The sequence below is a fragment of the Tauraco erythrolophus genome, chromosome 5, assembly GCF_009769465.1.
Source record: "Tauraco erythrolophus isolate bTauEry1 chromosome 5, bTauEry1.pri, whole genome shotgun sequence".
NCBI classification, from domain to species: Eukaryota; Metazoa; Chordata; class Aves; order Musophagiformes; family Musophagidae; genus Tauraco; species Tauraco erythrolophus.
The window spans coordinates 81,383,611-81,396,362 of record NC_141469.1 but is presented as its reverse complement, the minus strand read 5'-3'; the positions used below and the strand labels follow the sequence as shown (position 1 = coordinate 81,396,362).

General features: G+C 38.9%; 1 protein-coding gene across 1 annotated transcript in view; it reads left to right on the top strand.

The window, feature by feature from the left end:
* Positions 1–12,752, top strand: part of BANK1 (B cell scaffold protein with ankyrin repeats 1) — a 129,969-nt gene that overhangs the window by 48,376 nt on the left and 68,841 nt on the right. The window contains exon 7 of the mRNA XM_086612191.1: positions 278–474. Coding sequence (XP_086468317.1) covers positions 278–474 — 197 coding nt within the window. The remainder of the gene's footprint in view (positions 1–277; positions 475–12,752) is intronic.

The following is a 12,752-nucleotide window of genomic DNA, read 5'->3' as shown; positions in this document are numbered from 1 at the left end:
AAAACTTACTGCTCAATAGAACTGAAGTACTTCAAAATCCGTCTGTCAGAAAAAAAAAAAAAAGAGATTTCTCAGTTACACTAAAGACTCCTTTATTAAAATATGTGAATTGTAAAACTGTTAGTTGGAGGAATTGTTCTTTACATGTCAGTTCTGTATTGGCAGTTTGATAACTGTGATGCCGTAGCACTAATATTCAAATGATTTTTTGTAAAATAGAGTAGGTGTTCTATAAAAGAAAAACTGTTCTTTATGAAAACTTTATTTCCATATACAGATAGCTGTTTGGAAGAATTTCCTACTCTGCTTCACTGTGCAGCCAGATTTGGATTGAAGAACCTTGCAACATTTCTACTCAATTGTCCTGAGGCCACACGGGCTTGCAAAATAACCAACAAATATGGAGATGATCCGGCAAGTATCGCTGAGAAGCACGGGCACAGGGAGCTAAGAGAATTAATCAAAGAATTATCGGTAAGTCCATATGCTTTTTCATATGTCATCTATAACCAGGGGACTATGATGATGTTCTCCTACAGTCTCTCTTGTTGTAAAGTGTAACACGTTGTAGTCCTTCTGTCTGAAAATATTATACTCCTCCTGTCTCAGAAAGGTGGGTCAAAATGGGATAGAGCCACTTTCTTTGTGCACTGTCATAACAGAGATCAGAGGTTTTGTGCTGCTTGAATTTTAGGCATGCAATGGAAGAACAGTGAAGCAGAAGTACCTCATGTGGCCTGGCTGTGTTGGTGCTTTCAGCGCCCAAACTGTGGTTGTGTTGTAAGTAGTCTAGCCCAACTGTCTAGTGTAGGAGACTAAGACTTCTTTAAAAGTGACTCTGAGCTCTCTTAGCACTGCCACTCTGCAGCATTCAACAAAGAGTGGTTGCCCTGCCTTGGCTGTCCGCTCCACTGTGGAGAAGAAGGAAGGCTGAATTTTACCACCCTTTGTTGGAGTAAACCTTTCTTCACTTGGGTGTGCAGGAGGGGTTTGAGGCAATAGTTGCCTTTCCACATGAAAGATGATAGTAGAATAAAGGTCTGTGCATAGTTCTGTCATGTAAACTATTGCCAATAAATTCTAACAGAACTGGCAGTACAAAAAGCAATATACTGTAGTAACATTTGAGATCTTTAACCAATTTTTAAGTCTTTATTGTGCTAACTATAATATAAGCAGAGATGATAGTTCTTGCCCCAGAGGTTTTAAAGCCTAGGGAACAAATCGGGTAAATCATACACTGAGAGAAAGACAGGATGTGAACGTTGGCATAAGTAAGCCTGTCTTGTGAAGACCTGGCACAGCTTTACTGATGGTGTGATTTTTTTTTTTTTTTTTTTTTAATTTTTTTTTTTGGTGTCGGACTCCGTGTTCACAGACAAATGGTAGCGACAGACATGTAAAAGGAGAAAATACAAGGAGTGAAAAAGCCAGAAATTTCACTTTTCCAATCATCCTGACGTAACCATGGATAGACATAAGACTAAAGATGGCATTTGAAGAAATATAAGATAATAGCTGTGTAGATTATGTAGGGGAGAATGTTTTGCATGACTAAGGAGGAAAATGCGAGAAACCTAAGGGTAGTTTAATGTAGAAGGAGATATCGTAAAGAATGGAAACACCAACTGACTGAGGTTAGTTATTAAAATTCTAGAGCAGGACATAGGAATTGGTCAAGTTTTTTGCTATGATACAATTGGCACCTAATGTCAAGGTGAAGGAGAGGCACTGGGAAGACTCAAGACAAGTTTACTGTGATAAGTATTGAACCATGAAGATGACTTTAGCAGTGTTTTATGAGCAGATTTTTTTTTTTTTTACAATGAATTGAAGGGGAAGAAAATCACAAACCCAAGAAGGCGTTTTGGCAGAGTGGTCAAAATGCTGAATAAGAACATGCTATTTCACTTTCTGTTATTGTTGAACAGCTGTTGATACAGGCTCTCAAAACACCAAGAGTGGGAGAACATCTGCAAAGCAGGTATTTCTCCTTTTCTGAAGAAAGCTTATACCTAATTGAGGATGTGATCTGGTGTCTTTTCTGAAGTGACGGAATATTTTCCTTCCTGATCAGATCTCAAGAGCACTGCAGAGCTTTTTCTGTTGATGGAGTGCAAAGGAGTGTTGTACTACGGAGGGGATGCTTTTACCTCATTTTTTGATACTGTAGTTGAGATCTAATTTAAATGAATAAAATGTGATCCTCCCTACCATCCGGCATAAAGCTGCTCACAAAACCAGGCTGTCTTCCTGGATCAGCATGTTAGTAATTTCACATTTGACAATTTGTAATTGCTGTAGTTGTGTCGCAGTCATCCTTGCGCTGGTCAGAAAGCTCCTGCCACTAGCAGGCTGATGTATAAGGTCAGGCTTCTCAGCTGTTGGAGTTTACCAGTGTGCCTTGAAGACAGTGGAACTGTGTTCCCCAACATCTCTACCGGTGGATCTGGCTAGATGCTGTCTTTGTATGGTCAGGTACTCCCGGTACACCTTATGTGTAAAGGAGTGGTAAGACTAGGCAGAATGTGAATAAGGTGATATTTAACTCTCAGTGAGATACCTACATTTCTTTTCTAAGATGGTCATGTGAGTCAAAGAGTTGAGCATGAAAACATAGTTTCCAAGGTTAATTTATCATGTTTAATGATAATGGTTAATTCCCTAGGACATTTACTTTTCACGCTAGTGTTATAGAAACTCACTCCCCTGCAATTCAGATGTGTCTGTGTTGTACACCCCACGTGGGACTGGAGGCTTCAGAAAATGGGTGATTTTCTTTTTATCCTTAGAAACACACTCACATTCAACCTCATGCTATAGTTTGGGGCCTCTGTAAGAGGAGACATAAGCGTACATGGTACAGGCAGATTATAGTTAATATGCATTGAGAGTATATTGCACTTCTGTAGTCCTTTTACGTTTTGATCGACTGTCAGTGATGGAAGGCAGTGTTTGTGAGGGTGATCTATTTCACTCTAAAAAGCCTGCAAAGTATGTGCATACCTCTGATTAGCTTTTCTTTTTTAGTAGGATTATTATTTTCCCTAATAAAGTCTCAGTATAAAATTATCCATCTAAAACATGGATTTATAGTGATAACTCTGACTTTACGCAATGTAATTTTTCATTCAGACAGTTTTTTCACAGTACATATGTGCTATTGTTTGTACATAAACAGTTAACAATAGTTGTTCTCTGCTCTTGATGACTGCTCTCCCGAGTGTGAGTACTTATACCAGCACTGAAGTAAAACCAACTCTGTTACCATCGTGAGCATGTGTAGTCTGGTTAGGACATGCAGTTGTTCTACCCATTTTCAGTCGATTCAAGTGGCATGGCTTACTAACACAACACATGTAAAAATTGGAGCATGCTTTGAGCCTGCCAAATGTGTAATACGGTATTTTAGAAATCTTAGCTCCAACCGCTGGAAGAAAAATGGCTTATTTGTGTCCCCTGCAACAGTGCACTTACGAACAAAAACATTTACTGTACTTCTGTAATTGATGGGAATGTGGAAAAGAAATATTTGCATGGCTCTGAGCCAAGCAGAATTTAGTTTAGCCGCGTTCCAGGAACTTCCCGTTACAGCTAGAGTATTGAAATTGCTCTTTATTACAATAGAAGTACTTTTCTACTTGGCATACCTCTCACTGTTTTAAAATTGTCATCTGTGTTTTGCCATTCCTTTAAGCAGTAGCCCCCAAATATACAAAGTAATTCATCCCTTCTATCTTAAAAATGAATAGGGTTCCAGAAAAACGTGTATGAAAACACACGTTCAATTTGTTCAAAATCCTGGAAAGTGTTTTTCATTTGCCTTTGTGCTGGAGGATCCTTAGGAGAGTAAGAATTCCCTGAGGTGGTTAGAGAGGGAGAGGGAGCAGCAAAAGAAATGACAACACCACAGCTACTATTTCTACCTTCAAGCCCAGGACGTTGCTGTGCAGCCCTCCTTGGTGTCTGGTGAGCAGATCTGTGCTCAGGGCTTTTTGGTGATGCAGCTTTGCTGGTCAGGCTCTCCAGCTCTCATGTCCAGCAAGCTTACTGGAAAGGTGCTCAGGGCTCTGGTGGCAAAAGTGAGCTGTAGGAGCTGGCTAACTTGCACTCTGGGTCATCCATATGGCACAAGTTCCCTGTCCTTGTTCAAAGGGAAAACCTCTTTCCTGGAGCTGGGCACCAACAGTGTTGATGTGGGGAGTGTTACAGCTGCAGAAGACAGATCTGGAGTTCTTGGTGGGCATGCTGGGAGCTGATCTCCTGATTTGTGTCAAAACAAAGCACAAGGGAAGGATCACATAACATGTAGCATGCTTCTCTTGACATATCTGTATGAATGGGGAGGGAAGAGATTTTCCCTTTTTCTTACCAGTGTTATATGCAGGGTCTTCAAATGCTAAAACATCACACCCTTTAAGAACCTGGGTAAACGTGTGCTCCCACAAACAGCAGTGTCTGCCTTCTCTGTCAGAGTCCTGCATTTCAAACATTCCTTGGAAACGGCTCCTCTGAGCCTACATAAAAGTTCTGTCTCCTTTGTGCCAAAGGAACACTGCAAGACTTGATCCATTTGTGTTGAAGGTACTAAAATGATGGAGCTGTCCCTAAAAGCGTCTTTAATGTAGATTATGATAAAGCTCAGTTTCAAATGCACCAGCAGCTTATTAAGCAAGTTGTATTTTTCTTGCATTTTAGCACAAAGCCACCTAAATGGACTTTTATTTCCAATTTCTACATGTTTCATTGTAATTTAGATGAAGTAATTCCCTCCTCTATAGCTTAAAAGAGGGGTATCGCTTAACATTCTGCACGAACATCCTAAATTGTGACTTTGTCTTGTGATTTTATTCTTCTGTAGAACCGAGTCCTTGAATATTTTCCGTAATTGCTTTCAGGTTGAATTGCTTGAATCAAGTATGTGAGTTCAGAACTAGAAAGAGACATTCAGTAGAAATGCTGGCAAGAATCCTTGTCTCGGAGTGTCTGAACAGGAGAAACGATGAGTCTTTTGAGTGTGGTTGATCCACCTGATGGCTCAAACACCAGTAAGAAAGGCCAAAGTACATTTGCTTTCCGTTGGCCACAGGCTCGAAGCGTATCTGCGGTTGCGTGTTGCAGTGCCCGTCGCAGGTGGCACCTCGGTGAGCCGCAGGAGTCTGCTCAGATGTTGGAGCCCTATTTAACATATTTCTTTTGTATATGCTTTGTCTCTGAAAGCTGCTTAGACACCAGCTCCTTGTTCCTGTCGCCAGCTGTGGTCTTCTGAGCCTACATAAAAGTTCCGCCTCCAGAAAATAAAGAAATCGCTTAAATGGAGTTCTTATCCAGCACACAAAGGAAGACTTTAAAAAATAGAGGAGAGAAAATTTCTAAGCATTAAGTGACTAATGAGGGGAGTACGTGCAATTTGTGACCTAACCATGTAAAACTGGAGGTCGCGCTGATAGCCGTTTGGGGCATTTATGCTGTGGTATGGGCGTAATTCTTTGTTCCAGCTCTTCAGGTTGCTAATTTCTCCCTTCTTTTACTAAGAACTGTGCTGCTGAATATGTCATAGTCAAGAAGATTACTGTGTACCACTTGTAGTATACATCACAGTTTCTAAGAAAAATACAATTCAGAAAGTGCTTTATTGCTTGTTTAATGCAAATAACTTCTGATTGTTGGCTTTGGGCTTTAAAGCAGATTCCTAGGGGTGACATAAATGTTATTTAAATACAAAAATTGAAACAGTCATTTCGTGTTGCCACCACCCAGTTGAGACGGCAAAAATTCATTTTTATTTTTTGAAAACACCTTCCAACATTTCAGAATTGGTTGCCTGAAATCTAAGGCTCAAAATGCAGGTTAACTGAGCTTTTTTTAACCTGCCCAAGATCTGTGGCCAGGCCTGTGACAATCCTTTGCAGAACAGCTGACTGATGGAAGAATCTTCATCCTCTGTTACCAGCAAAACTCTGTCTGGATTTCTTCTTTAATATAATTTTCTGTCTGCCTGTTTCAGGCATCCCTTAGGCAGCTATTGAAAATACAATTGATATTTAATTCTGTACATATTGGTGAAGTTCCTTTAGAATTACTTAGATTGAGAAGTGCCCTGGGTAGGCCTTTCACAAGAATCTTGTTTTCCATAAGGGAATGGAAATTTCCCTTTACATCAATTCCTTTCGAACTCTATTAAGGCACATCCTGCAAAGTCTAGATCCATAGTTAATGGCTTCTCTGCTGTTGGCAGTTCAGGATGGGCCGGGATGTAGGTTGGCAAGAAATTCTTCATTGTACACCTCTCATCTCTGTCTTATTCTGAAGGGAACGGTTGAGCCTGAATGCAGAATGTCTTCAAGTATCTTCAACTTGATGAGACAGAAGAGAAACTACAAAAACAGCGTATTGTGGAAACCGACAGTACTTTTTTCCTCAGTTGTTTTATGCAAAGAGTCTTACCTGGCTTTGTAGCTACTATTTTCAAGTGACAATAAATCTTTAGATGGCAGGAATCCCTTCAGGAAGGATTCTCATTATTTGCTACGGAGTTCTAGAAGCTCATCAGGAATCAGCTTTTCTGAACACAGAAGTATTATTCTTACATTTATGTTTAGCTTTGTGTTTGCATAAAGGGCTATATGATATTGCAGAGCTCCTCAGCATGAAACTATTATTTTTTTTTTAATCTGGTTGCAATATCTTCCTAAGCTATTAATATTCTGCTGGGGGAGGATCACGTCTAGAAAGATGAAGTGGATATACATTAAAGAATCTTAAATGAAATTAATCTGATTGTATCAATATTTGTTTAATTACTTTAAACGCTACCGTAGTATTGCACTGGCCCATAGCTCATTACTTTCAAATAGCTGGAAGAGCATGCAAAAAAGAGGATTAGCCTGGTTTCTGAAATTTGTGCTAATCCACTAGTGATTCCTCGGTGAAGCCTGCTGTGATTTCGTGCTTGCCACAATATTTTAATGTTCAGAAATACCGGTTACATGCATCCTTTGGTACACTGGAAGTCACTTAAATGAGTAAGTGAATGTATTCTTTGATGCTATTTTAGTGACTGGATATTCACAAATCAAATTCTTAAACTTCTTGAGGAATTGGAGCTAAGCCCTGTGAACTTCTGCCACCTGATACGCAAATGTTATCCTATGGTTTCCATCAGATGTTTGTTCACTGGGTTCCCTTTCTTTTCCAAAGTTACTTGTGGAGAGGCTTCCCATTATCAGTGCTTGGTGTCTTATGTTTAAGATTTGGTTCGGGGAGTTTATTTTTATTTTTACTGGCTGACAAGGTTTCCCTCGTCTCTTTTTCATATGTTCTCAGAGGGACACGCTCGCTGTAATAACAACTTGCTGGCATGTACTGCCTTTTGAGGTCGGACAATTTCTGTTTTAGTGAAGAGATGAGGTACAGACTGAGCATGGAAAAGCGTAGCTTTAAGAGAAAAGGCTAGCTTTCTCATTTTTTTTAAAAAAACACAGTCATTACACTAAACACATTTTTAAATCTTCTGTCATAACTATGAGATTGAGTACAACCTTGCTGCAGAAAGAATGATAAATGGAACTGCAGATTTGGAAACCTTGCCTGTGTATGAGATGCCTATTGAAATTTGCGTGTAATTTAAAATGAACTAGGATAGTTTTTCCAGATAATTGTGTGGTATTTTGTCCCATCTTTTGATATTCTGCAACTATAGCAGTGACACAGTTAGATGTTGGTTATGTACAATTCACCATTTCAAAAAGACTTTACAATTTTTAAGGGAAACTTGAATACTAATGGAATTTCAGGCAAAATGCTTGTGAATTGGAAGCAGGGAAAATGAAAGAGAGTTCTATGATGATACCTCTGTTCATAAATATATTTTAGGATTGTAAAACCAAGGGATTTCCAGAGGTCCTTCTAACTGTTTTGTTGACAGGGCAGCATCAGCAAAGCTACTTAGCTAGGGGACTTTATGGGAAGGTGAGATGGAGTGTCCATTTTTACAGGAGTAGTGTTTAGGCCGAGAAGAATCATCCATATCATTCGTCTGCATTATTAGGCTCTGAATTTGTTTGAACACGTGAAAAACATCTGACAAAGCCGTTTGTGTTAATGACAAATGCAAATACAATAATTTGCAAAAGTGAGAGAAAATAAAAATGACCATGTTATGTTGTTGGAGAAATCAATGGCATACCTGTGTCAAACCTGGCCTCTGCATCTTTAAAGAAGTGTGGAAATAAATATGTTCAGGGAGATAAAGACTCTATACTAGCCTGAGGAGGTGTTAGTATATGGTAAAGATACATAGAATAATGGCTGTTTTCAGAGTAAATGAGTTGCTTCTGCTTAACCTCTCTGATGGTAAGTGAACAACAAATTTGACATGAAATATGGTTCTGTATAAGATGTAATTTCTCTATTCAGGTAGTTAAGATGCCACTGAAGCATAGGAAGGATTCAACAGGCTAGAGATTTTGTGGATGTTGAGGATTTTTAGTCACTATGTAGTGTGTCGTTTTCATCATGAGGGCATGAATCCTCTACCAGAGTTACAAACCAGTTGTATGAGGTTAAGGAAGAAATTTTCTCAGGAAGAAGCTACCCCATAGTTCTCCATTAAAACAATTGTTCCTTGCTCCTTTCCATCAACTTCCTGCACTGGCTTCCAATAACTGTATTATTAGGTGAGAAGATTGCTTTTTAATTTGTTCTTCCTCAAATATAGACATCTCAGAATCCCTTACAATGCCAAGGAAAAGGTGAAATGATATAAAAATCATCCGCTAGCTCCAGGTTTGCTACAGAAGAAAGGATTGCTGGGACATTCCAATGGAAAATCTAGAAGCAAGTTTTGGGTCTTGCCTCTGTCAGTTAAAGCATTTTGAAAGTATATGTGTAACTGTCAGATTTACCTTCCTATAATGTATGCTCTCAGTGAGACTATCTAGAGTATGCCCTTTGGCTGCCTCCCAGTGATATGGAAGGAATCAAACATCTGTCATATATTACAAGTTGTTGAGCACAAAGAAAGACAGCATATCAACAATGCCTTTCTCCAGCCCCTCAGAAAGGAAAAAACAGAAACCAAAAAAAAAAACCCACAGTGCAAAACTGTAATAAGAGGTTTTCAGCTTCGTGGGGAAAATGAAGGAAAATTAGGAGGGGAAAGGAGCCATTAAAGTTATTGTGGTAAACATAATCTGTGAGCCAAAACGACCTACCTTTTGAGTGACATTGTGAGGTCTGAAGGGAGCTTTTTGATCTCAAAGCCCTAAGAAAAACTAGATGGAGAAGCAGGAATTGAGTGAAGTTAGGTAAGAGGCTTGCCATGTCCTTAGCAATGTGAAGGTTCAGAGCTCTGCACAGATCTAATAGTGACTTACCAGACTTTCCTACAGCTGTAATTTATTGCTTAATTAGAAAAATTGTCTTTAGGCTCCACATCAATAGAATGACCATTAGGGAAAGGCATTTCTCAAAGCTATCAAGCCCATTATATGGAAACTGCTTAAGAAAATCCATTTCTGCTCTGTGAAGTGTTAGTTCTGTTTAACACAGCCATGCACAGTCTCAATTTATAATGCTGTCTGAGGACCCTGCACAGAAGGCACACTCTTTATTTTGCCCTCAATTCTTCCCACCCCCATATATTGTTTTACAATAAATGATTCAGTATTTCATTGCTGGGACTGTAGGGTGTCTAGCAATAATAATTTCCTTTTCTTATGTTTGATGTGAACTTAAAAACGGTTCCTGAATTCTCACACTTCACCAACCTCAGATGAACATGCAATGATTGCCATTTATATGTTCACTTTCAGAAAGCAAGCCAATATGTTAATAGATTGCTTTATAATACATGCTTGATAACTATCATAATCACTATAGTTGAAATTGCATGCTGTGTCTCTAACAGACATGGGCAGCCTTCTTCAACCCCAGGAGCTACTTGCAGAATCTTCATGTGGCTGGTGGCAGCAGTGTACGTATGTCGGAGATCTGGGAGTTGTTCTCAGGCAGAAGTTGTTAATGGTTCTCTACAGCTCTTACTGTGAGTGTGAGGCATGTAACTGCATCTTAACTCTCTCTGATGATGCCAATCTTATGAGACACATTGACTTGATTTTACTTGCTCCTGAGATTTCAGGTTCTTTTGCTGCTCCTGTATAGTCTTGGCGTGACCTGAGAGCCATCCTTGAAATACCAGACAACTGCTTAAGACCTGCAGATGGCCACCTGTGGCCTTCTGAAATCTGGCTGAGTTCATCTGCTGTTAATAAATACCACTTTCTGAGAGCCACAAGAAGTAAGTAGGCAGGAAAGTCTCCTGCCATATGGAAGACATTAGCAAGTTCCCTTCAGGCTACCTAGGAAAATGCAGAAGTCAGTATCTGTACCAGACGTGGAAGTCATATAGTAAGTGTGATTCCTCATTGGATCACTTAAACCTTCAAAGATCTTTTTTAATGAGATATATTTTTAAAACATGCTACCAGTTGATAGCATGTACTGTCTTACGTAAATGGGTCAAGCATACAAAAGTTTCCATGGAGACTTTATATGATTCCAAGGTGCTTTCCAAATGAGTTAGTCTTGTGTTGCAAGGAAAAGAGGTTAAAGGTGACAAAATCTAGTACTGGTATATAGATCTGCTGTCAATTCTGACCAGCTTGTCCTAGGGACACCTGTCATCATTGACAACCGTGAAGTTATAACTGTAAAAGCTAGTGATTTTTATAGATTTCTGTGTTCCTTTCTTCAGAAAAGTTAAACAAGACAGACCTAGGTGCAGGCCTGAGATAATCATGCACATACAGAACAAGAAAACAAAACAAACCACCTCCTTCTGGAAAATCCAAAATAGGTAATTTCAGAATTTTGAAAGCAATCATGATTGAACTTGTTAGTGAGAGCTGTTTACCTCCTCTTTTCCAGATTCTTAGTAGAAGAGTAGTTTTTAATTTCTTTTGTGCATATTAAACGCACCCATGTAATGCAAAGAGAAAGATGATATTCCTTACTAGGTTTTAGTAAATAAAATTACAAAGAAGCAAATGTGCATGTACACAGTACATTGGGACTGCATTCTCTTGTGGCTCATGAAATATTATGTGTTTGGTTAGAGCTTGGGCACTCAGTGAAATGGGCTTCTATCAGACCCTTGACTGTGAATCATTACTGAAGAGCAAATAACGAACAGTGCCAGGAGCAAAAGGCAGCACATTGTTCAGGCAGCACTTAACTAGGAGGAGTAGTTAAAAGACTTATTGGAGTTGAAAATCTCCGGAAAGGTGGTAAACAACTGGGTAGCGTTTTAAAAATGATGCACTCTTTATCTGCCAGCAGAAAGAGTAGATGGTAGAAGTGCAGGAGCAGAGGCTTTAAGCTGCCTTGGAAAAATGCAGAACTGGTGGACTACTTTTGAACAAAAAACATCCATTCCACAGAGCAGAAATAACATACCCAGGGCATAAATGAACAAAACCATACCTTCATAAAAGCCAAAGTTTTAACCACCTACCACAATAGAGGTGGAAAAAGTAAAGAGATTTGGAACAGAAGATGATACAGGGATTTGCACTTACTTGGAATTGAGAATTTGTTCTTAGGGAATTATATCTAATCTGGCTTTTTCCACCAGCAACTGAAGATCACTGGGGGTGAAAATATACATTGGGCAAGGTAAGCTGATCTAAGTAGAGATGGAGAAGCTAAAAATGATCACTAAAGTGTCTGGAGTTCTGAGGTACAGTGACTGTGAGCATCAAACTAAGTTATACTGTGTGACACTATGTTCTCACAAGCATATGGTCAAAATTTGGTGCTTGTGGCTTATGTAATATGGCCACTAGCAAAAATAAATGCTATTATACCAAGCAAATGAGAAGGATTTCGAAGGATTCCAGTAATTTTTAAAGATTAATATCCCTTTGAAAAGCTTGTGTTAAATGAAGTGGACCATAAAGGGCTTTATTGCTGTTGCCTAAGAAGTCCAGGAGGACTCAGGGAAAGACTAGCTGTGAATTCATGGTCTGAACACCATACGTGGCAGTCTGGTTATAAGGGACAAGTTAAAAAATATGTGTTGGATTTGGAGAAAGTGAACTTAATGATCTGCTGCAAAAAGTGCTGTGGAAGGTTTGTGGATGGTAAGAAGTTTTTCTGCTATATAGGTGGGACTTCTCTTTTTTAATGGGATGACCCTGGGAAGTTTTATACTCTTTTGGGTCAATACATTATAAAGGATATAAAAGAATATGAATGCAATTAAGAACAGAAAACTCTATGGCAAGGGATACAAGGATATTTTATTCTTGCATGGAATGAACCATATGATTGGATACACAGCTAAGACTTTTCATATATGTCGAAAATATAGGCCAGATCAGACGAAAGAATTCATTGTTGATAGTTATGAAGAATTGGCTCCCTAAAGAAAACTAGACATAGGTTTGTTTATATTGCCAGGGGCAGGGGGAAACATGTATTCTGTATCTTTATTTTCATTTCCTTAAAAGAGCTTCAAAAGATATTTCACAGCAAATGTAGATAAACTAGTGATTGGATATATCAAATCTTGATTTTGCTAGATAACACTGTACCTCAGCTAATAACCTATGAAGATTGACCGTATTTGTGTGGGCAAGAGTGAAAAGCTTTGCAATTAGATACAGGTTTAAAAATTTGAATGCTGCTATTCATTATTTTCATTCTTAAAAAGCTAGTGAAAAATGGTATTAAAAAAGTAGCAATGTGCT